The 24,477-nt window shown below is 40.7% G+C and overlaps 1 protein-coding gene and 1 long non-coding RNA gene across 5 annotated transcripts; both read right to left on the bottom strand.

Annotated features, from left to right (window-relative positions):
* Positions 1–7,629: 7,629 nt before the first annotated feature.
* Positions 7,630–13,887, bottom strand: LOC311430940. Of its 2 annotated transcripts, none has more exons than XR_014689126.1 (4): positions 13,565–13,887; positions 12,639–12,717; positions 11,607–11,852; positions 7,630–11,493 (listed from the first exon to the last, which is right to left on the bottom strand). It is a non-coding gene; the product is annotated as an uncharacterized lncRNA (long non-coding RNA). The 2 variants fall into 2 exon arrangements; XR_014689127.1 differs by having other exon boundaries at positions 11,592–11,852; positions 13,565–13,869.
* Positions 13,888–16,246: 2,359 nt separating this feature from the next.
* METTL6 (methyltransferase 6, tRNA N3-cytidine) lies at positions 16,247–24,415 on the bottom strand. Of its 3 annotated transcripts, none has more exons than XM_084509360.1 (6): positions 24,397–24,415; positions 22,750–23,134; positions 21,948–22,082; positions 20,787–20,957; positions 19,056–19,197; positions 16,247–16,736 (listed from the first exon to the last, which is right to left on the bottom strand). In XM_084509360.1, exons 2-6 carry the CDS (start codon positions 23,029–23,031, stop codon positions 16,588–16,590), a joined length of 879 nt encoding a protein of 292 aa, XP_084365486.1. In that variant the 5' UTR covers positions 23,032–23,134; positions 24,397–24,415; the 3' UTR covers positions 16,247–16,587. The 3 variants fall into 3 exon arrangements, with proteins under 3 accessions (XP_084365486.1, XP_084365485.1, XP_084365484.1); XM_084509359.1 differs by lacking the exon at positions 24,397–24,415 and adding an exon at positions 23,883–24,383; XM_084509358.1 differs by lacking the exon at positions 24,397–24,415 and adding an exon at positions 23,543–23,714.
* Between the last annotated feature and the right edge of the window lie 62 nt (positions 24,416–24,477).

Raw genomic sequence — 24,477 nt, 5'->3', positions numbered from 1 at the left:
CCAGCCCTTGTTTGGAGAGGGATACACGTATCACAAAATATTCTGAGACGCATTTGACATGCAGGTCTTCTCAGGAGCAAGCCAGCCAGAAAGAAAATGGATCTTCCTCCTTGGTCATGATCACAGGAAAGGGCTCAGTGTACTCAACTCCCTGGAGATCCAGAAGGTTTTTCTCTCAGATCTCCCAAACAAAACTGCTGCCAAGAGTGTAAATGCAAGGGGGTGAAAATTGCTCTCACTCAGTCAGGCATCCGTGCTGCTCCCCAGCCCCAGCAAGCAGAACTGAGGAGCCCCAGTGTAACAGCAGCTGCAGCAGTGCAATCAGCCCTCCAGCTGCCACTGCAGAGTGCCAGAGATCTGCAGTGGGATGCAAGGACAGGAACCCTCTCCAAACAGCAGGAAATACCATTGATTTTCAGATGCAGGCATTTTGCAGAGAGCAAAAGGAACAAAGCAGATGTTGGGCAGCCTGCAGCACAGCTCTCCCCTCGCAGGCATCCCTTTAGAGCAATAATTCCTTCAAGGGGGGCAGGGGAGAAAAAAAAAACACCCAGCAGTGTACTGATCTTCACAGGCTGAGCAGCTTTAATGCTGTGTAATCCTCCAGAGGGAGGAAACAGCATTTCCTTTGTGCTAAAGACATCAAAATGGTTGAAGGTGGCAATCCCCACTGACATTACCTTTATTAAAGGAGGGATATTCCCACAAGCCCTGAGAAGGCTGGGTCAAGAGCCAGCATCTACTTGTAGTGACAGAAAATAGCAGGCAGTTGGGACCTCTTGAAAGAACATATAGGCAAACGTGCACACAGACTAGGGGTTGCATATCACAGCAGCGCACATCAATTATACAGCTATCAAACAGTAGCGTAGCAGCAGCGATACGAGCGATGTGAGCAGCTCAATAATTGCCTTTTATTCTTCTCGAATTTGGCACCTGTGTTATTTTGCAGCAGGTATATAATTAGCTCGTATTCTGAAGGGGGGAAGTGGTGCCCTAGGGTTGTTGTTACACGAGTGCCAAGCCTTCGTGAGCCACTTCCTCAGCAAAGAAACATTTTTCCATGTAAATTGGATAGAGAAGCGAAAGAAGGGAGATAGGCATTCTCAGTAAAAATCTGAGTACGATGAGCCTCCTTTTAATTAAACCGTACTTTGAATAACAGTAGGATTCATGTTATTCTCACAGACACTCCCCTGCATCTAAATATCAAACAACTGTCAATTCATAGTGGCACTGAATATAAAATCAGACCCTGAGCACCTTAAGGCAACATGCAAGCCTTGCCTCCTTCTTGCTCAAAATGGGAAGTTAAAATTCTGAATAGAGGATCTGAAATACAAAGCTATATTATATCGGGAGCAAAAAAAATGCCAATGCATTCACCTCCCCTTCCTTGCGAACTGTTCGGTTATAATCATGTCCCCAAGCACATTCCGCACTGAATCACTGTGACATCTGTTAGGGAAATGAACACAAATCTATATCTGCATGCAGCAAATATATTGGCAAGGTTGCAGCGGGGGGAAGGGAGATTAGGTGTCACTTTTCACACAAACTAGAAAACGACAGCTTGTCACTTCCATGAGTAAATACCAGGAGAAGCGAGAGTAGGCAAGATGCTTCTTCACCTTTTTACCCCACCATAGCATCACAGAGATGCGGATTAAGGACAAAACCGTGGCTTCGTGTCCCCTGCCTGCAGCAATAGCATCTGGATGTGGATCGCCCCCCTGGGAACACTAACTATAATGGATTGTATCCGCCACTCACATATGTCAGCAGAGCTCCCCTGAGTGGAAGGGAGCTGTGCCCCTTCTCCAGCTGAAGAGCAAGACCAACATGGCAGTGATGGGGACAGGCCAGAAGGGACACAGGGGGTGAGGGCACAGAATAACCTCCTTTGGGTCACTTACAAAAGCAGGAGGAATTGCTCATAGCTTCAGCAGCAGCAGGGACAATGTTACGGTACAGAAGCAACGGGGTTTAGTCATGACTTACCTACATGCAAAAAGCACAACATAGTATAGTACGACCCCCTTCCTACAGATGCAGACAGCTACAAGAAGGCAAAGTTAGCTCAAATCCCCATGTATTTGCCCAGGGACAGGTGTCTACCCACGAACAATTGCTGCAGAGCCACTCACACCATGGCTTGCTTGCTCACCTGAGCTGAACCATAACGCTATGGCCTCTTGTCCACCCCTGCCACACAAGGCTGGGGATAAAAGCAACATAACAGAGGATGCTCAAGACACATATTGCTCCTTCCTCTACAAGAAATACATTACATTAACAATTAGCAGTATATCATAGCTGGTGCAGAGCAGCACAGCGCCCTTTCATTGATTATGGGTTGTTTTTAGGAGCATCTTCCCCACACCCAAAAGCCTGTGTTCAAGGCATTGTGCATTCTGTGATTCATGTGGTGAGACTAACATGACTGTAGAAATGATTTTATTTCAATTCCCTTCTAAAGGGATGCACAGCCTCCCACCCACTCTTCCTTGTGCTTTTACAGTGAGAATTTGTTCCTAATTGGTATCCAGGCGTGCATAGTCAAATCGATTCCTCTTCAAAAAAGAGTGCTGCTTTTTATCCTGATGAGAACACATAACACTGACTTCACTTAGAGGATCTGATTTTTAAAATCACTATGAACAGGTTTTGATGGAACCATTCTTGATAACATATGTGTAGTTAAAATGTTTCCTGGTTTTATGATAATTTGACTACAACAAAGTAAATAAGTGGCCTGAAAATAAGCAAACCTTTAGGAACTTCGACACTGGAGATGAATACAAAATTCAGAGCTCAGAATTCTCCTTAGGACTGTTACTAGTCTGTAACCTCCTGCTCTTCCACAATCCTAACCTGAAGCTTTAAAGATAAATGTACATAGAGAAAACTTTGACATTTGGACTCCTGACGTGCATTTGTTTTCTCATGCAAGAGATAAACTTTAAGCCTTCAGGAGTTACATATTTACAGTGTGATTTCACAACAAAGAACGTGGAAACTTCTATTTGGTAGAAAAATAGTAACACTTTCTCTGAGAAAGCTGTGCTTTATAGTTTACAGCGAGAAACCGCTTGGAAAAAAAGTAGAACAGAAAGAGGAAGGTTTTTTTTTAAGCTCCTTGAAGGACGGTTATTCTTACAACTGTAAGAAGTCTTCGCATTGAAATGATTTAGTCAGCACACTGAAATACTAACTCATACTTTTCCACCAAGCTTTTTAAATTTGTGTTTTCACAAATCCACACGGTCTGATGGGAGGGCTGTTGGCTACAGCCGTCCCACTGCCATTTTGAAGCAGAGGTGGAGGAGAAATATGTGAGCTGCCAGGCGCCTGCTCCTGTGCTTGCCACAGCCTGACCGAGAGCCATGCCGCCTCTGCTGCTGCCACCCCCGCCTCCAGCACTGGAGTGGGAGATTGCAATATGAGCGTGCACAGAGACTGCAAAGAAACACCTGGATGCCCTGTAGGGGAAAAGTAAATGCAGAGAAAGAAACAAAATGTTCGTTTTAAAATGACTTTTCCGTCAAATATGTAGCAAAAATGTCTCATCACTGTTTCACATGTAGACTGACAAGCAATAAAAAGTCCAAAAGAAGTTCAAAAGACTCTGCTTTTATCTGCCACGCAATTTGTTTTTGAGTCTGCAGTCCCGTGTGGTTTCTCAGATGAGCAGATCTCTCTTCTAGGTGTTTCTAACACACCTACTGACTTAGATCCCTATCCTGCAAACACTAATGCGCACATTCTCATCTGCAGTACCCAGGATGTGCAGTGTATCTAGGACACCTTCAACTACTATGAGGACCAAAGTCAGACATTACACATGGCACAGTTTGGTGAAATGTTACTATTAAAATAAAATGAAAAGGCCCAGGTTTTTAAGTCAAGGAATCTTAGCCAGCTTTAAGTTAGTCAAGAGTTAATAGAGCACAGCCAGCAGTAGAGCTGAAGTTGTCTTGCACTGCATGTTGACTTATGTCCATATTCAAGTTGTAGTAGGGATCCTGACCTGAAGCAACTCTCCAAACAATCATTAGCTTTACCCCACTTTTCTGGTGGTCACAAGATCTCGCAACTTTTGTTGTTTGGAACCAAAGCAGAAGCCCTTCAGCTTGTGTGCCTCTTCTCAGATACGCAGGAGCCACTCGTTCAGACAGGCTTCTCCTCTCTTTTCCCTCCCAGATGAAGATCATCCTAGTGAGGAGGCAGATCTCTCTTCCTCTCACCCTTAGTTTCAGAAGGGAACATGACCCAGAACTGGGAAATAGGCACTGGCCTTGACTCTACAGAGAACCACGCTATCTTTGCACAGATGTCCACAAGCAGCCCTTGGATGAAAAAATTTAGAACATGAAATTATAAAGAATGAGGTGTGTTGTTTTTTTTTTTTTTTGTCTTGCAAACCAGGTTGTGTTATATGCAGGCTCACAGATCAATTAGTGCAATATAGGGTCTTTAGTAGCCTAAGAGTTTGCTGAGATAGGAACACAGAGATGAAAGGAAGAGGTTGGACGACACAGGCTGTGTATCTGCACATGAAGAGTGGTGTCTAGTCGCATCTAGTCTGCACACCAAGAGTGGTGCACTAGTCAGAGCAACAACGGGCCAGAGAAGGCTGTTACTGCCCATATATATATATAAAAAAATAATAACAAACTGGATTGTCAATATTTCACTTGTGCTTAATAGAAAAAGGAGTAATTAAAAGAAAATCCAGAAAGAAGTTGAATAAGGATATAATAAGGAGTAATTAACCGCATTTTGGGTGTAAAGCAATTTCCTCCAGCACATCCCCTTTGCAAATGAGCTGGAATTTGGACCAACGGAGGCAGCACTTTTTCCACAACACATACCAATAGAGCCTGTTTTTCACAAATTATGAGGAAGAACAGGGGTGACTAAATCACAGTAAAGTCAGCCCAAATTTGCATTCCACTGTTTTAAGTACCACTTACATACAGGAACTCAAACCTGCCCCCAAACAATTGTAGTCTAAAGACAATAAAACCAGAGGAGGAAGGAAATGTTTAGCACATACAAATAGTAAATGCTAGTTATCTGATAGCTTATATGGCTGAAGGAAAGAATGAAGTCAGGCATGTCATGCTACTGGAAGGAAGGAGAATTAGAAAGAAGGACATTATGGAAAAGGAGGAAAAAGGGCTGGATAGAAGGTGATGTACTTATGGGCTCAGTTTCCTGGTTCAGAAATCACTCAGAGCCAAGCAGGCACGGCAGTATGCCTCGTGCAGACTGTGCTACGACCTGAGAAGGCAATGCCCCAGGAATGCAGAAGGTTTAAATACACACAGGCACTGTTTTTAGGCTAGGTGTGTCTTACAGAACTCTGCTGGTGCAACAAAGTAAAGAAATATTTGACATCTTCAAACATTTTTCTTATAGGGCACAGAAAAATGTTCCCATTTAAATTCTTATTAAATTCTTTGGGGTTCTTGTATGAAGTGGATGATTTGGGGTTCTGCCTTCTCCCACAATAATGAGCAAGTGGGTATCTGTTTTGTTAGAACAGATTGATTTTGTGATTCCCAAGCATAATGAATCTGCCTGTTCCTTCCCAGACATCAGCTCTAGGGTAAGGAGATGTTTTCTAAGGGTGTAAATTCAGTGACAGACTGGCTCTGCTTGGTGCAGTGTTACAGATATTTCTGATCTGTGAACACATTCTCATGTTCTTTTATCACTTTGGTTTTTCTCCCCATCTCTCTAGTGAGCATAGAGGACCTCCACATGAGGAGGTCAACATCTAGGTAAGTCCCACACTCCCATAACTATTACTGCCCTGCTCCATCCCCATCCCACCCCCCAGCAAACTGTCATAGTCTCAACAGTTTATCAAGATGTTCACTTCACATCTTACCATTGTCACTTAGGACTTATCCATTTCTCTTCAGACTTATCAACACTGTTTTATGTTGATACTCCTGTTTCCGATATTATGTTGGTAACCTCACTGCTAACATGTGCTATTTGCTTTAGGGAGATTAGTCTATACAGCTTTGGCTGCAGCATTATCCACTTTTCCTTCCTTCCTGAAGCTCACCATTCTTCGATTCGTGCTGCACACACTGCTGGCACCAGCAAACAATACAACCCACAGGTGTTCTCGTATCCTTCTTTCAGAGCTGCATTGTCTCGGCCCACAATGTTCACCAGCCTGTGCATTGCCAAATTTTGTTCCTTGAGAACCCAGCTTTGAGATCCAGCATGCCCTTCTGCATGAGATCTCTGTACTTGTGGTACTTCAGTTTTCATTCTCTACTACATCCACAGTATTGTAGGCTTGTTCAGCCTTCATAAATTTTATAAACTGCTCTGGGTGTTCTTCTCCACGTTGCAAAGTACAATTGATCTACATAACTGGTCAGTTGTGTGTTCTCCAGTAATCTTTGTCTGATTGCTTCATCTCAGATCCCAATCAGTGTATGGCAATTCATCAGGGCCTATGTTAACTCCCCCAGTTGGAAAAACTGGTTCCTCACTTTCCATCTTCATTTCATGTTCCCATATTGAAGCCACAAATCTCCCTTCCTTGTATCTTTATTTGGTTCCTATTGCAGAGGTTGAAGCGTGCCTTAAGATTCTGGGACATGTCAACTGATTTAGAACATTCTGCCAGAAAAATAAATAAATAAATAAATAAAAGTATCTCATGAGTGTCTTTGCTTTTCCTGGTACCCACTGTCTGCATAAAAGGCCTCTGCTTTTCCAGAGAAGGCCAGCAGTGGTGGCATTTTCAACTGTGACATTTCCCCCACTCAGAACATATTCCTAGTCCATTATACTCCGGGTACCATCTGCTCTACAAGCCGTACACGGCCAAGAAGCCTGGCCACAGTTATTTATTTATTCGGCGGATAAGCCCTAATTGCTTAGCCTGGAACAACGCGAGCCGCTGCACCGCACAGCGTCCCGTTCCAGTCGCTTGTGCCACGGCTTCTCAGGGGTACAATGCCCCAGCCCCATTTCAGAGGCAGCTGTGACCAGCGATTAGTTCCAACACGGAGCAGTCGTGCCTCCATTCAGCTCCTGTGAAGAGAGGAGGGAGCAACCACTCTGTAGGCCTGCAGAAGGCTTTTGTTCCCGTTTTCACGCTAGGAATGAAGCCATGAGGCTGGGAGCCGAGCAAGGCACCGATTGTCAGAAAAGGACATCTGGTATACAAATTGTCAGTCATCCCACCACCCTGCCCGGTGCTAGGGAGGGCTGGAGGGGTCTGTAGCTAGAAGGCTGGGGTTATGGTGTTGTCCCGAGCTGTGTTTTGGATGCAGACTCAATGAGTATGTGCCAAGATGGTCAAACCTGTTGAACAAAGGGCAGATGACAGCTTTAGTACCCCTCTTGCAGGCTGTACAGCTGCTGGCTCTAAGTATCTGGCTTGGTGCAAGCCCTGTGGAAAGAAGGCTTCCAGGCTCATCCCTAGCCCACGTGGGTTGGCCATGGCTCCTCTGAGCTGCAGGCAGTGACAAAGACCAACCTGCCAACAGGAACATGGCAGTCCAAGGTACCGCTCATCCCACTCACTTGTGCAAAAAGCAAAGATAGGTTAGTCCTAAACAAAGAGAAAAGGAAACGTAAGACAGGCACACAGACAAGTTGCCTTCATTTTTTATTTTTTTTTCTTAAACAGATAGGTTTTTGCAGTGACAGATGATTAGCATTTACAATAATTCATATACTAAATATCCAGAAGAATTACTGCTGCATAAAATGTGATTGAGGCAGTTTTACATCGTGGCTTATTAGTAATCAGTTACCAGGCAGCATACTAAACACACAGTGTTTGAAATGAGATATAAAGCCAGCAAGAGGTAAATGCAATTTTGTTCTATTTTTCCTCTTTCCCTTTAAGCGAGGAGGGCATGCTGGAGACAAAATGGGGATTACTACAGTAGAAAAAAATGCAAAATGGCAAACTAAACTACAGCTTAGTTCAACGCTGTAATTAATGAAAAAGATACAGCCTCTCTGGTCACGTGCGTCTTATGCAGTTCTGATGCTGCTCAACCAGAGAGCAGCTCACCTATGAAACAAAAGAAGCAGGAAGAAAATGGGAATCATTCATATAAACAGAGTTTGGTCTAGTATTTTTGAGGGGCTAAGAAAATAGTGTATTAAGGAAATGTGCATTTCTAAGCTTTGAAAACCGTGTCTTAAATTACTGCAGTTTCTAGGGTACCAGTTTAGGGGGAATCCCATTACACAGAAACAACCTGCAAGTCATCAATGCAACCAATTATTACCTCAGGGGTAGAGGATCCCAGCTGCCGTTACCAGTTAATGGTATTTCACCTCTGTCTCCTTCACATTATTCCAACAACATTGTCTAAATAACAAATACCTCTGCAATACAACTATATTTTCTTTAAATACCTGTTGTGGCCCTTCTCCAAGATCCAAGAGCTATTATAGTAAAAAAAATGGACTTAATAGCATAAAAGAAAAGACTGTAGCTGTCTTGTCTATAGATAACCATTACCAGCTCCTCCTACCACCGTGTTAAAAGTTAAGACAGCAGCTCAGGCTGGGGTTAGAAGGAAGGCAGCTCTGTGGTTAGCAGCTGCTGCCACCTTGTGAACAAAATTCCAAACACCTTCCCTCCACCCTTTTTAGTCTATTTAACGTAGCAGGGTATGAAGGGGAAAAAAATCCAATTTTTGCACAAATAAGTAACTTCGTGATAACATCTCCACATTTAGGCACAAAACATAAGACAGCTTCTGACCAGGTCTTAACAAAACAGAGACAGCTTGCAGAGAAGGAAGCTATTTTACTGGTGGTACAAGAATTCCTTTTCCACTGAATTGCAAACAATACCTAATGTTACCCTTACTCAAAAGATACACATCATACCAGCTGTATACTTTGCTAGCCAGTATTGATAGGCAAACTTTCCTTCCTTTCCTGGGTCAGATTCTTTTTTAAAACCTATGTTCCTTCTGTGCCTGCACTTCAAAGAGCAGTGCAAGACATGTTGCTCTAAAACTATCAAATATAAATGGGTTTAAAGCTACAAATCCATCAGGCTTCCAAGCACAGGGATCACCAGCTCTCTATCCTCCCTACAGACACAGTAAGGTTGGATTTGCTGTAGTTCTGACCGGGAGCAGACTGGGAAGACCAGGAGAGTTCAGGTGAAGAACAAAATATGTCAATCTTCAATCTGGAGAAGTACTTTCCAGTGTTGCCCTTTTACCCAATCCTTTTCTTTCCTGTGTAGCTTTGTAGGGTTACCTCTTCAAGCTCTAGACTCTGAAAAAGTTGATGTAGTAGTAGGAAAAATAGGAAGACAGAACTGAGACAAAAACAGCTACTGGTTTCCTATGCACCATTTTTTCACTTCAAGATCATTCTCTCCTCCCTACAGGGCAAGAAGCGAGAGGCAAAGCTTAGTGATCAATGAAACAAACATCAGAGTTGTCTGTGCTCATCTTTCCAATTCATAGGATCATGAATGGTTTGGGTTGGAAGGGATCTTGAAGATCACCTCATTCCAAACCCCTGCTATGGGCAGCAACACCTCCCACTAGACCAGGTTGCTTGAAGCCCCGTCCAGTGTGGCTAGGGATGGGGCTAACATTTCTAGGGATGGGGCATCCACAGCTTCCCTCACCCTAATAGTGAAGAATTTCTTTCCTGTTCACAAGACTCTTCTTTGGAAGAAGCCATGTGTTAAACTTAATATTTGGGCTCCATTCATTCCAGTTCCAGGGACTCTCCTGTAGCCCTGTACAATCCAATTTTTCAACACTTTATATTTCTTTCTACCTCCTGTAATATTCAACACATTCACCATAAAAATCAATGGCAATAAAAGCATAGCTAAACTAAGGATATACAATGTTAAAGGCTCCAGGAAATGTCAAGGCAAGCCACAAAAGGGAATTTCACAGTGAGACTCACAATTCATTCATATTTATGAATGTAGTCAACAGCAGCAGATTTCCAACCAGCCACAAGACTTTATGAAAGAAAACTGTATCATCACAGTAACAGACAGTTATATGGCTGCTACCTGTGCTGCAAAACCATTTATTTGAGTGCCCCTGGAGCAAAGTCTGGCGCTGCACATCTTCAGCTTTATTTGGTACGTAAACATGAGTAATGCCACTGTTGCAGCTACAGTTTCACTTGCAAGCTTTTCAAGCTTGCCAGACACATTCTAGCTCTTTTTCATTAAATTTTTGAAAGTTACTACTTTTTTTTTTTTTTTAAGATATTAATCTTTGGACTTTTATTGCAGTACTAAATAATGCTGCCTGACATTGCATTTACTGCCAACAGATAGGCAGCCCTGGCATGTGAATAAATCACATTGCTGCTAGCACAGACAAAGAAGTCTTGTTCCTTCAGTTTGTCGGTGAAATTGCAGAAATAAATATTCAGTCATTCACAAGACACCTTTCTTTTTAAAAAAGTACTCACAAATCTCAAGATCTGTTGTAACTAGCAGTCATTCTCTCTCACTGATCCTGGCCAAATTAGTCAGAGATCTCACATAAGTTTGTATAGATGAAGTACAAAGCATGCATTATGAAATCAAGGTAATAACTCTCAGTATTAATTAAGAAGCTCACCCTGTCTTCAGTGAGCCTTTGAGAACATTACTCTGTTTTAAGGAATATATGTAATTTCTGTTGTAAAGTCTGCTTGTGATATTTTCTTTTCCTTTTAAGGTTTTGGGGTTTATTTGTTTGTTTTTAACCCTTTACTTAGTGGCTTGGAAGGGTCCCTCAAGTAAAAGGAAAGGCTAATATTTGTGTATAGAGGAAAGGCTGTTTGTAAGAGGAAGATTTTTCAGTATTTTAAAATACACTCTGGCTCTGCAGCAGCTTGATTGTTTCAGTTTACTTTAAAGAAGGTTCTTCTCTCTTCTGAGTTTTACATTTATTTTTAATAGGCATTCTCTTGGCCATTGTGTCTCAGACAAGATCAAGAAGATCCTGATGGTTGCTGGAGGTATGCTACTGTAACAGGTCGAGACACTAGAACATCTTCATGTTCAGCTTACAACTAGTAATTCACATTTTTCCAGACAAAAGGTGACAAATTTCATGTTCCCTGGGGCCAGATCCTAATGAATATGACAGAGCAGTCCAGAAGGCAAATTGAGTGTTTAGATACTGAAGCCAGCTGGTCACTGCTAAGAGTTTCAAAACAATGTTTCTGAAGGTAGTTCAGAAAGGGATAGTTGTAGTGGTTTTGTGGCTTCTTCACGGTATTTTACATTCCTAAGAAGTTGGTTTCACTAATAAAACAAGTGGAATAGAGCATTTATTGTATTCATGCAGAAAACAACCCTCTTTTCCTCCCAACCACATGCCTTTCCTCTCTCCTTTGAACGCTAGGGTTTTAGCATAACAGCAACAGGTCTGGTATGTTTAAAAGGCTTCCTTTTGATGATAAAATATTCCAGTTAAGTATCACCTTTCATATAAAAGCTTGAAGCCAAATCTAGGGAAAAAAAAATAAAGAAGGATAATGAATGAAAAGTAGCATCAAAATCTTTAAATGTCAGATGTATAACAATCCCATACGTGTGAAGATATTACCTCACTGAAGAGCACCTTTTCAGGTATTTAAGGTCTACTAGAGGGAGTAGGGGTCCGGAGAAGCTGACTGTAGACAAATACTCAGTGGAGCCCAGGCAATAGGCAGGCTGTGGCTTGTTTGCTCTCTGAATTTTCCTATGAGTACCCTCAGTTATTCCAGTTGCGGGTTCAGTGGATGCTACAGATGTTGCAAATGTGAACTGGAGTTGATAGGACCTTCAAAATCAATCAAAATTTTCCTAAGATGAACTTTGAGAGTTGCTGGAAAAGAGGGTAAATGTTCATAACCTAGGATTATTATTAAGTAGAGGTACACAAAATCACTTGTCTTTTGGAAAAATCACACAGGCTTTTCTTCATGCCCTTGTCTTCCCCGATTTCACAGCAGCAGTATTTTCTCTCCAGTGCAAACACAATGAATGGTGCACATCAGCTTGGGAAGAAGGAATGAAAAACAGTTCTCTAATGAAACATTTTACCTGGCTAATAGCTTTTATTTTTGCAAGCGATGCCTCTGTGTGCCTCCCCGTGGTAAAGACTCACCATCTGCCTTTGCTCTAATAAACGAACTCATATTACAAATATGGAGTGCAAACATACTCATATCCTGAATCAACTGCACCCCAGAGTCAGATCTTTTTGCAGAATGTATAAATGGTAAATATTTGCTCCCAAATGTTCAAAATAGCTCACAATGTTTCCTAATAATAACAAGCATAACCAGCAAAAAAATCATTATTGCTACACTATGGAAGGTAAAAATCCATAAACAAAGACTTACCTATTTTCAATAGCCATATCTTCACACACATCTTTCCAGTATAAAATTCTGCTGCCCAGAATATCCTGAGTGTATTGCTAATATTGTACACAATTAGATGTTGCCCTTCTGTCTGCCTGTACTGTTAGTCTAGTTTTGGAAGCTACAGGCTTTCATTCCCAAAATTTTACGTTTTAGGTGAGCAACTCATTTAATTGTATATCGCTCCTGGCCTATAAGACTCAGAAAACTTGTTTTGCCTCCTATAACCTTGGACATAATCTTACCTTTTTCCTCTGCCACACACTGGTTCTCACCACTGATTTCTTCTTCAAACACAGGTCTTTCACAGAACTCTTCCAGAAACTAAAAACAACACAAAACAAACGAGCAAACAAAGCCCAGGAACACCAGTTAGGCCTACACGCGACCTTTCAGTTCCATATACCAGTTCCTTCTCACGCAACCCAGGCTGTATGTTTTACAACTCACTGCTTATGCTTACAGATGCTAGATTTTCAGGTCCCGAATTTATAGCACTTTGTTTCATAGGAATGATGCACATTCAACCATGGGGCTAATGTTGTATTAACTGCTTAAACATCGTGTCTTTGGAACCCCAGGAACATTCAGATGCATGAAAGATGCACAGAAATAGTGTTTTAGCTTTCAGATGAATCATTACTTCAAAGTTCAAGTGAATTTGTCTCAGCTGCCCATATTCCTAAGGAAACAAAGCTTACCCATGCATACAATACCCATGTATTGTATGCCCAATATATGTGTGGATTTCTGTCTAGTCTTAGCCTGTCTTCAAACACACTGGCCAATATCAACCAAATTTGACAGAATAGTAAAAGTCACGGAATGACAGAAGACACAAACATGTTATATTTCTGTAAATTTGATGAAAATAGCCATAAGGATCATGTCCTTACTGAGAATAGCACATTAACATTCTCTTAATATATGCTGTTCAATTCCAGTAGAAGACATTGGAGTATCCCACAGAAGAGAGAGACTTTAGGATTCCCTGACTGCAGGAAAAGCTTTAACCAGAGTTCACTCTTTATTAAACATCAGATAATGTCATCACAGCACACCAAATCTTAAACACACACACACACACAAAATCAGGCTTTCTTATTCCCACTGTTTAGATAATTATTTCTAAGTATTGCTCAGAACAGGGTGGTAGCATGAAGTAATTTACAGATTATATTTGCTGGATCAGCAGCCAGCTCAGCTTAGGAAGGTTTTCTGCAGACAATTAATTCAGTCTCAGCAGCCCCCACTGATTGAAGACAACTCAAATCAAAGAACGATCAATACTTTCATTACAGCGATGGCAAAGTAGCTTGTTTGTGCAAGGTGAGCACAATTCAGTGCATGATGGTTTTTTTTCCAAGCCCTTTTGAGACTATTAACCCTGATTAACTTGCCTCCCTAAGAAGAGTTCTTCAGGTGAGGGTTCCAGGTAGAGCTGTCCTTAGCACGTTGTGCCTCTGGTGAGCTTACATGGGCTTGCAAAGGCTGAAGGGGTGGGGGTGAGTACGGACACTTTATTCAGCACCACAACAGCCACATGCATTCCTTCAGTTATCACATCTCACAGGATGATGCAAGGACTTCTTCAAGCTCCTTCCACTTCCTCCAGCTTTACCGCAGTTGAAAAAGCTTGCCATGATTTGGGGTTCATGGAAGCAGAGGTATAAAGACTTAATAAAGCTTTCTGACCACTCATCTCAAACTAACCTCTGCTTTATGACAACTGCAGCTGGCAGACTTTCCAGTGAGTAGCTGGGTACTTTGTTTTCCAGGTCTGACTGGAAATGAGACTGAATGAGAAGAAAACCAAATTCTACTACTGCTTTCCTTTGAGTGTGTCCTATACAAAAAGTGACAGCAGTTTCTTCAGCAGAACCACACAGAAACACTGAAGCTACAGCCGGTGAAAGGTGTATTCTTGTTCAAAAAAACATTTAATCCAGTGTAAAAAAGGAAGTCAATTGCATTCTGCTATTAAGTCTAGCAAGTTGACTCAAACCTTATTTTTTTTTTTTTTTTAATACTTGCCTACATTTCAGTTCCTTTTTTGGGATGTTCACTTCAGTGCACTTGCCGTTGCAAATGCTGAGTCACATGCCAAAGTGATCAAGAAGGCTGGTCTCATTTACGTGCTGTGTACTCTAAATGACCAAACATCCAGGCCTGTAGGACATTGATGTTGCAGGATCCAGACTGCACTAAAATCAGAACTCAGGCTACCTCCAGCCATTGCAGAACTGCCGTACTAAAGATGAACATTTGCTAAGAGAAGCTACAAAATGATGATTGCTCAGATTATAATAAAGCTATCACTGTTATACCCCTCTTCTTAATATATTTTTCCATTTACTATAAATGTTACTAGACACTTATTACTCATATGGCAGAAAGTGCTAATGGGTTGCACAGTAGGGGTCAGTAATACATAAATCCCCAGGATGATGCTCTCCATAAACTAAGGAGATGTCATGTAATAACCATCCTCAAAGAATCATTAGGAGAATTGCATGGCTTAATCGCTTTTTCCTCTGAGGCCCAAGTTTGATGACACAATAAATCCAGCTTTGCGGCTCATGGTATCATTAAAAAAAATAATAATGATTTGCTGCAAATTTATTTACAAACATCTAAACTGCATAAGACCTCTGGCAGTTTCCATTTGTTAAAAAAAATAAAAAAATCTGGCTGGTTAACTTTGTAACAGTAGGCTTTATGCTGGAAAATTATTACTTCTTTCTCTCCGTACACAGAGCCAGTGTAAGTGCTGAAAAAAATGCAGTATCACATTACAGCCAGCTTGTCACAAGCATAGGCAAACACCTCTGATCCATATCAGAGGAATATGACTAGGTCATCTAGCTACACACAAGCCCAGTGGAACAACAGCCTGAGTCATACGATCACACAGCAATTTATGGTGCAAGAGATCAGCTCCCTGCTCAGAACACGGCCACTCAAACAGGTTGTTCAAGGCCTTGCCCACTCAGTTTCTCAGTATTTCCCAGGACAGAGGTTCCACAACCTCTCTGGTCCTGTCCCAGTGCCTGCCCTCCCCCTCCCCCCAAAATCCTAGTGTTTCACTGAAATCTCCCCTGTTGCAACTTGTGTGCATTACACAAGAGCAGCACTGCCCATTGCACAAGTCACCAGATACTTCTGAGCTTTCTCTGCTGCAGAGCAGCTGCTCAAAATGCAGGTGAAAGATCCAGATGTGTTTGTGATATTTTTATCATCCAAGAACAAACAAGAGGTTCTGCAGTGCAAACAGATGGGGATGTCAAAGGGAAAGGACGAATTTTCTTCATGCAGTCAAGTCTGTGAGAGCCTGAGGCAGAGCATCAGTACGACGCCTTTTAGTGGTAGGAACAGCAAAGACCAACACCTTGCCTGATAGTGACAGCAAAGAGTTAAGACCTCTGCTCAGGAAAGGAGAAGCAGAATACAATTCATATAAAATAAAGTACTTCTGGCCTTCAAATTTCAGTTTCAAACAGGAAACTGACTTGGAAAACCTCAACTGTTTCTGTTCAGCAAATGAAGAACATCTGAAATTAATTAGGGATGAAGACAAACTGATCTTTTAACAACTTCCTTCAAGCATGAAATCAGATAAATTAGGAACATATTTAAAATAAACATGTGTAAACATATCAAAATGCTGAGAACATTAAGAAGATTATTATTAAAATACCGAAGCAGCTTTTAACAAAAAATACCAGTGACCAAGCCTGTTTCATTCCCATATCTGAGAAGTTATACTCAAAAGCCCTATGAGTGCTGAAAGCAGATGAAATACCGGAACATTAACAAGTCAACAATAAAAATAAATTATAGGAAACAAATGATATTTATTTTAAAATTGTTTTTAATAAAAATGGAAATAAGAACAATTATACCAGTAAATAATGAAAACTAGAGCTTAAAGTTAAAAAATATTTAGTCTGTTTTACCTGATCCTCCAACAATGCTGCATAGGTTTTACTATAAAAACAAGATGCAGATACTCAGCAGGGTCCTGCTTTGCAAAACCTCTTAAATTTTAATTAGAATTAACATCCGTATTTCATATCTGAGGGCAAAATCCACCAAGAGTTACTGGATGGAGTCACTTCTGGTTTACCAAACAGATGAGCAAGTACAAGGAAAAACTACATGCTATTGGCAACGCTATTGCTAATCAGCAAGAACTTATGTCTTACTGAAAGGCTTTTGAAATTTGCTTTGAAGAAAAACTCTTGGAACACGCAAGTCTTCTTTCCTATTCACAGTTTCTCGGTGCACGTATTCATTGACCACTTGCTCATATCCCTCAGACTTGAAGAGCTGAGACAAGAACTCTAAAAGACAAAAAAAAAAGATTAAAAACCCTGTTTAAGCAACTTTTAAAACACTACTCAGCATTTATATAAGCATATGTTCTTATGTGTTAGAGCATGAAAGATCACATGTGCCTTGGGATTTCAAGCTGTTCTCTGCAAGCAGACTGCTGCACTTGTACTGAATAAAATCAATACAGGACCCCTCTGGAAACATCTACTTAAGCAAAACAGTTTGCAAAAGTGGGATGTAAGCTCAGGAAAGGAACTAAACCCAGTTTAGTTTCCAAAACTTGCCACATCTGTTATTTTTTATTGTGCCTCCTCATTCTCCCTGTGACCAACAGGAGTATATTTTTGCTTTGTGCAGCTGGACTTCACTAGCTGAATACATCACCTACTCCAAATATTCCAGGGGTGATCCAGCCTTACAAATGCATCTCTGCTTGAGAAAGAATATCACCCAAGGTTACCAGACCTTCACACGCCATTGCTCCATAGAAAGAGGAACAAAATGGCAAAGTGGGTTTGGTGGTACCAAGCCTCCACTAGGTTGCACTGAAAGTATTTCTCATAAACAAAAGAATCTCACTCAAAGCATATCTTCATTTGGAAAGGCAGAATTGCCTCACAAACAAGGTGACCTAAGCAGCAGAGAGGGCTGCCCATACTATTGACTTGTCGTGTTAACTGTAATTCATTACCCTTCCTTTCCCACAGCTTGTTTCGTTTATTTCAGGCATGATTCCAAAGAAATTTAAGCCATGCTAAACTTGTGCTACTTTGTAGGAAATAAAAGCACACCCATTTTTTCAGTACACAGGTGGAGGAGTGTGATGAAATGGCTGATCAGGTAGGCATAGGCAGACCAGCACTAGAAGACATGGTGTGTTGAGGGGGAAAAGGAGAACACCCACTTTGGCAGTAATGCAGGATTTTATCAACTTAAACCCATCATGAAAGCACGTGAACTGGCTGTAAACAGTGTGTGTTTAAAATGGGAGATCCACATCAACGAAATAAAAATAAACAGCTGTTAATTGTGCATCAATTGAAATCTCATTATAGGACACGTTCAATTTCTTCATGAAACCGAATTACAATCACACACTCCTCCAGAAATTTAAGATTATTTCAAACAGTGGAAGAATGGATTTGCTGCCATGGAAGACCAGTGGCGTTATCTGAGGCCAGATATGTTGCAAATGGGCATCATTCAAATCATCCCATGCAGTAATTAGCTGCCAGTAATTAGTAATTAGTACCAGCGTAGCGCCTCTGCTAAATAAAAGAAAAAAGCACTGGTTCCAAACTGTGCAAGAATGATGGAGTCACATTCCCTGTGACCAAAGAATTCTCAGGCATTAAGCAACATGTATATGAAAATCAGTGAGATGAATGAGATCATAAAGGATTAGAAGCAGGAGCAGAAGTGGTCCATGAGAGAATCACAGACCAGCCCAAGGCAAAACAATTGCTAACAGATCAGTTCTCTTTCTTCTTCCTTCCTCTTCTCCCCTCCCTACCATAATTCTTCCCCCAAAGCACACATTCACACTAGCAAGGAATTTCTCATTCAGAAACAAATCCTAACACATAATAAGAATGAGTTTTAAGATTCCACTGATAGGTCGTTTTCTTTTTAATTTGGTCCCTTTAGCATCCATCCTCTTTTAAGAGCTAATTGTTTAAGTAGAACTAAAAATCACTCAGTAAATAATAGTTCTAGAAATGCTTCAATGAAGCTGGAGAACAGCCTGCATTATCTTAGATTTCATCACTGTCCCATAAAGAATAGAAAGAGCCCAAACATGATTAATGGTTTTTATATATCAGAAGCAATTAGGTAATACATTATGTCATAAAATATGAACAACATTTGCTTGGCTTCAAATTGGTCTCTTCAGTGGCTGTATTTTGCTTTAGACTAAAAGAACAAAGAGCCCAGAGAAATAAACACACAGCTCTTATGACACAATGCCCTATATTTGATACGGGGAAGTAACAGTTCAGTAGAGTTTAGCACGAGAATTGTGAGTTAGGAGGCGAGCTATAATCTCAATTCATTTTGAGAGTCTAAGCAAATTCCTTCATGTCTCTGTGCTTCCATTTACCCACCAGTAAACTGCAACAATTACTACTCTTCCTAAAGCATTCAGAGCAATGACAGAACAAAAAGACTGTTTAAATACTGTATCAAATGGAAACGCTTTTTGCATCATTTTTATGAAGAAACAGAGGGCAGAGTGACCACAGCTATCTCAACAGGATGTCTGCACAAACTTCTCAGCACTGTAGACATGATTCAGAGAAAAGAAAACACTCTACAATATGTCTTACCTTCAGTAAAAAAATATGCTCTTGTCCCATCTTGTCTAACATAGAAGTTTTCTCCAAGTTTGCTGCCAGATTTAAACCTGAGCATTGCATGATCATACAGTCCATAGTCTCTGAACAGGACACACTTGCCTGGTTTTAATACCTGTCATGTAATACATACATGCTTTAATAAGACAGATTGATTTAGCCATATATATATATATGTATGTATCTAACATACATATGTATGTTTATTTACACATATAGACACACACATAACTAAGTCAAGGTATCCTAACGTGTTAAATACACAAGCAATATATATTTTGAATTAATTCCCTGTGCAACAAAAATGTTATATAAAAACTGGATTGTTAGCTCTCACAAAATTATTTTTTCCCCATGAACGCTGGGGTATGAAGTATTTTAAGATACCTGTTTGGATGCTGATCAGCCAAATGAGCTTTCTGCAACGCTCTTCAAAAGCAAAGAAATAAATGTACACTTCAATAATAATACTGAAGTCATAACAGGGCATTTTCTTTGCTGACTAGCATACAGTCTAGCACACAATGTTGCCAAATAAAATTTAGAATACAATAACATGTTTTCACTGTGAGAAGGAAAAAAAGTTGCAACATAATAAGAAATAAAAAAGGAACAATTTCAGGGAAATGGTATTGCAATATAATAAGAAATAAAAAAAGAACAATTTCAGGAAAATGGTTTGCAGGTGAGATTGTTTTTTTGTTTTGGTTTGGTTTGTTTTTTAATAGCTCTTCAATAAAGAAATCAAGCTATAAAGAGTTCAGTATTTAGAAATACACAGCCATTAGCCATTCTGACTTTAGACTTTTGATGCATGCAACTTTCCTACCTCAACAAATGCCAGCTGTAGGAATATTTACCACTTGCAACTTTGTGCAGAAACCTACAAATGAGCCAGATATCTCCACAAAGAAACAATAATTATCCTTTTCATGTACATGAGCTATGAACCAATCCCACCTTTAGAAAATGTTTGGAGTTGCATGAAAAAAAAATAATCTAACATTCCTTTTTCAAACTACTGATGATAAAATGAACAGGACATCTGATAACATAAAAAAATATACACACATAAAAAAATAAGTTGGCTATGTCCCTCTGCAGTCAATATATAACTCAAGCTCACCTCAGAGAAATTAAAACATTTGAATTGTGATTGTTCTGAAACTGCCCTCTGTGAGGGCCTATCCTAGCCCATCAACCAACAAAGGCAGTCCAGAGAGCTAAATCTCTCTAGATTAACGTTAATCTCTGAGCATGCCATTTCTGAATGACCACAGGTCAAGCATGTTTAATAATAACAATAATGTTCCAACTGCAAGTCACTGTATCTTCTGGAAGTCAATTATGGTTCGCTGTCATCCATATCTTATCAACACAGACATTTCAGCAATCCATAAACATTATTTTTATCACACAACCCTGAAGCCCAAGTCCCAGCTTCGAGATACCATTTTCTTGTGTTCATAACATATATTAGATTAGAATTCAAACCACTTCACAGTACCATGAGAAGAAAAAACATTGCAAAACATAGTTTAGCCCTTTTACAAGGCAAAATAACTAAATACCTTCCATGAATACAATGTTAATTACAAATCACCATTACAAGTGGGGCTATTTTCACAGAATACAATTGTACTTTCAAGATAAACAGCATGTAAGTTCCTTAAAGGCTGTAAAATAAGATGTTAAAATACTTACCTTGTAAATGTTCTTCAAGACAAGATGCATTTTGTCAGGATGAATGGCAGAAAGAACAAATATAAGAGTCACAACATCCACTGAATCTGCTGGTATATTTTCTAGAAGGTCATCTTTGGTAAGATCACACTGGAACACTTTGCATCTTTCAGTGCTGTATAAGGAATTTTTCTGGGAGAATGAAAAGAGCATGCTTTCACTTAAAATTAGCGGCATTTGTTACTTCAAAAAAAAGTTAAAAAAAATAATTAGTAGAACAACACAAAAGATGGTGGCAAAAGAACATAAACATCCACTAAGTGACTAATACAACATGAAATTCATTGCTGAATACTGCAAGTGAAACTACAACTTCTAGAAGAGACTGTTCTCAGGAAGTCGAGAAGGAATGTGTGTTATGACAATTCAGAAAACATACCATTTCTCTTTTACTGCTGCTTCTATTTTTAAAAAATATAGAAATACTGTTAAAAGAAGGCTTTCATGACAGCCCTAGGGATAGCTGATGGCATTTGTGCTCGCGAGGGGGCTGTGGTGCCCGGGTATGGGGGCACTCTGCAGGGCCGTGCTGGTCAGGCTGGGGGGCAGAGGCAGCTGATGGGGGCCCTGCCACTGACTGCCTCCCACAGCTGCTCTTCTGTGGCCATGGAGTGCTCAGAGGTGCCTGGCCTTATCCATTTGGGGAAGTTTAACTAAGGGTCAAAATCACTCACCAGACTCTCCCTCACCCCTGGGGATGCACAGCCTTTGTTTGCCTGTTCACACCAGACTTAGGACTTTATTACTGGTTATTCAGGGTAGGTTCAGGTTGGAAATCAAGAGAAATTTCTTATCAGATAGAGTGGTTAAGATTGGAATGGGTTGCCCAGGGAGGTGGCGGAGTCACCATCCCTGGGGGTGTTTAAGGAAAGTTTGGTCTTAGGGATGTGGCTTAATGGGTGACATTGGTGGTAGGAGGATGCTTGGACCAGATGATCTTGGAGGTCTTTTCCAACCTTAATCATTCCATGATTCTATGAAACAGATCAATCTGAATTTTTTGGCAAATCTAGTCTACTCTTCATACATAAAGAAAGGCAAGAGAAATCTGTCACTCCAGTCATTTGTAATTTTATTAGCTTCTAAGGACACTCTACAAGAGGTTCCAAACATTACACCAACCTTCACATACTCCACAGCTCTGGGAGAGAAATCACAGGCATACACAAAAATGTTCAGGTCTTCTTCCAAGAGTGGAAACAAGCAGTTCCCAACCCCACAGCCAGCTTCCAGAATGGTCAGTTTCTGATCTGCAAACTGGGGAGGAAGAAATCCAAAACAAAGCACATCATTTTTGTTTTCCTCATAATACCAGCAGAGTCACTGTTCAATCAGCATATTAAAAGCTATAATCAAGTTTAATTACCATTGATTCAGAAGCTGAAGTAGCCATCCATTGGATAATCTTGACACTACAGAAGAAGAATCCTGATTTTTGCAAAATTACAAAGCCTTTTAGAATGTATTAATGTTTCTTAATTGCTTACTTAAGGGGTAGATGACTAAACAGATTGCTGTACCATTTCTGTCATGTCTCATTCAGATAATAAAGAACAACAGATGCATCTGACTATTCCCCTTAATGATGTTTTGCAATTAGCCTGTAATTCTGGGTGCTCTTCTTTAAAGCTGTGTTCCGAAGTGCTCCAACTTGCAGCTTTAAACATCGTATTACCATATAGACATGTGTCCTAAATAGACTCTCTGTGTTCTAGATTCCATTCTTAGTATCCACATGGGTCAACTTTAAACTGACCTGATGCACCTGATTCTGAGAAGGTATCTTTGATATGAAGAGAGGCTATGCAGGTCACTGCACACTTAATGTGTGAGAGTTCCTGCCTTAAGGGCTTAATTAGAAGTATTATTAAATCATTTGAAAACAATCGATCTGTCTCTTACAGAGAAAGTGTACAGGGCTCACCTCCCGACATGCTTTTAACTCTTCAAACTCTCTGGTTGTCCAATGTCTGTCTTTAAAGAAGTTGGTGCTGTTTCTTTTGTAAAACAGATCCCAATTCTTCTGTGCCTCTTTTTCCAGTTTCAGTTGCTTGAATTCAGACACCAAAACCTGATCTTTTGCCAGTCTCTCAACCTCTTCTGGGCTAAGGATTCTTGTACTATGGCCTTTTCTTTGGAAAGCCCCATCTTCTGTACCTGTTGTTACTGTGTCTAAGGAATCAGCTGATGTGTTTTCATGGAGCATCCTTGAATCTTTCACACAGATATGAATAGCAAAGACCCAAGGGTGATTTTCATTTCTTTAACATCTATTTCCATCACTTAACTTGGGTAAAATAACCAAGGATCTAGAAGCAGAAAAAAAAAAAAAAGGAGGAAGAGTTACAGCGTGCACTTATTTGGGCTTTATGGTGGTATCTCAAACATGATGGACTGCAAAACCACCTGACTTCTTGTAATTTCAATATTCCACCCAAACTAACAGCAATCACAATGATTTCAAAGTTAAAGAAGATAGTCTGCTGGTCTACTTTCTGCATAGTATAAAAAAAAGAAAAAGAGAAAGATGTGGCAGATCTAAACTTCTTTCATTAAAATGACTTTAAAAGGAGAGGAAGGGCTTTGTTTCTTGTGAACTCCAGTTAGCAACACCTCAGAAAAAAAACAGTAACCGAAAACCAGATGACATGGAGTGCCACTAGATTGGTAAAACAAGCTGCTGTACTTGTGTCAGCATTTCTCCTTCCTGTTCTCACCTCAGAGAGAAAACACTGGTTAAACCATCAGCACTTGTAACACCGCGTCACTTGGGCAACAGAGCAAAACCTGCACGGTGGCAAGGCCAGTGGCCAGCCCTTGTCAGCACTCCTTCCCCTGCCTCTTCCTGAGGATCCGCACCCGTTTGGACAATCGCAGGTGTTTTTTTTTTTTTTCTATGGGTTAAGAAAAACGGAGCAATGAAAAGAGCTCTTCAAAGGCTGGGGTCTAAAGCTTCTGGCTGATGTTAAGCTAGTTCTGACCTCTGCCTTGCCATAAAATAAATAAATAAATAAATAAATAAATAAATAATAAAGTAAAAACAGTACTTCAACTTACCAATGGAAAATTGGAAATGGGAAAAAAATGGAAACGAGGAAAGAGTGGAAATGGGAAAAAAATGGAAATGAGGAAAAAACAACAAAACTTAAAGAAAAAAACAAACAAACAAACAAACAAAAAAACTACTTCGTTTAGATGTGTTACCATAAATGATACAAACAATGCTGCAAACAAAGCCATCAAATACAGATGTGCTAATGAGATAGAGAACTGTCAAAGTGCTGCCCGTGTTCCCGGGTGTCAGAGCACATCCCCTGCTCCAGAAAGGATGGAGAAGGTTGCAGAGAGGGGCTCCTCGTGGGTACACCCCCAAAAATAACCCTAACCAGCAAAGCTCCCACTATCTACCCGGCATGCTAAAAAGGCTCAAGGTCCATACTCCACAGATCGAGCTGCAAACCAAGCCCAGCCGGTCTCCCTGCTCACCGACCCGTCCCCTGCACCCCCCCAGCCCCCTGCAGCCTGCCCTGCGCGCATCCCGGGGGGGGGGGGGGACCCGATCTCCGCGCACCCCATGCGGGGAAAGCCGCAGCCACACCGGCTGCCCCTCCTCGTCCCTCCTCGTCCCTCCTCGTCCCTCTCTCCCTGCCTG

Source organism: Aythya ferina, assembly GCF_964211825.1.
Source record: "Aythya ferina genome assembly, chromosome: 2".
Taxonomy (NCBI): Eukaryota; Metazoa; Chordata; class Aves; order Anseriformes; family Anatidae; genus Aythya; species Aythya ferina.
The sequence above is the reverse complement of the archived record's forward strand: the minus strand, read 5'-3'. Positions and strand labels throughout refer to the sequence as shown.

Excerpts from the sequence above, each read along its gene's own strand:
- METTL6 (XM_084509360.1), bottom strand. The coding sequence starts at position 23,031 with ATGCTCCATGAAAACACATCAGCTGATTCCTTAGACACAGTAACAACA. Across the intron at positions 22,083-22,749 it reads AGTTAAAAGCATGTCGGGAG|TTTGCAGATCAGAAACTGAC; the intron begins GTGAGCCCTGTA and ends CTTCCTCCCCAG. Across the intron at positions 19,198-20,786 it reads TCTTGAAGAACATTTACAAG|GTATTAAAACCAGGCAAGTG; the intron begins GTAAGTATTTTA and ends ATTACATGACAG.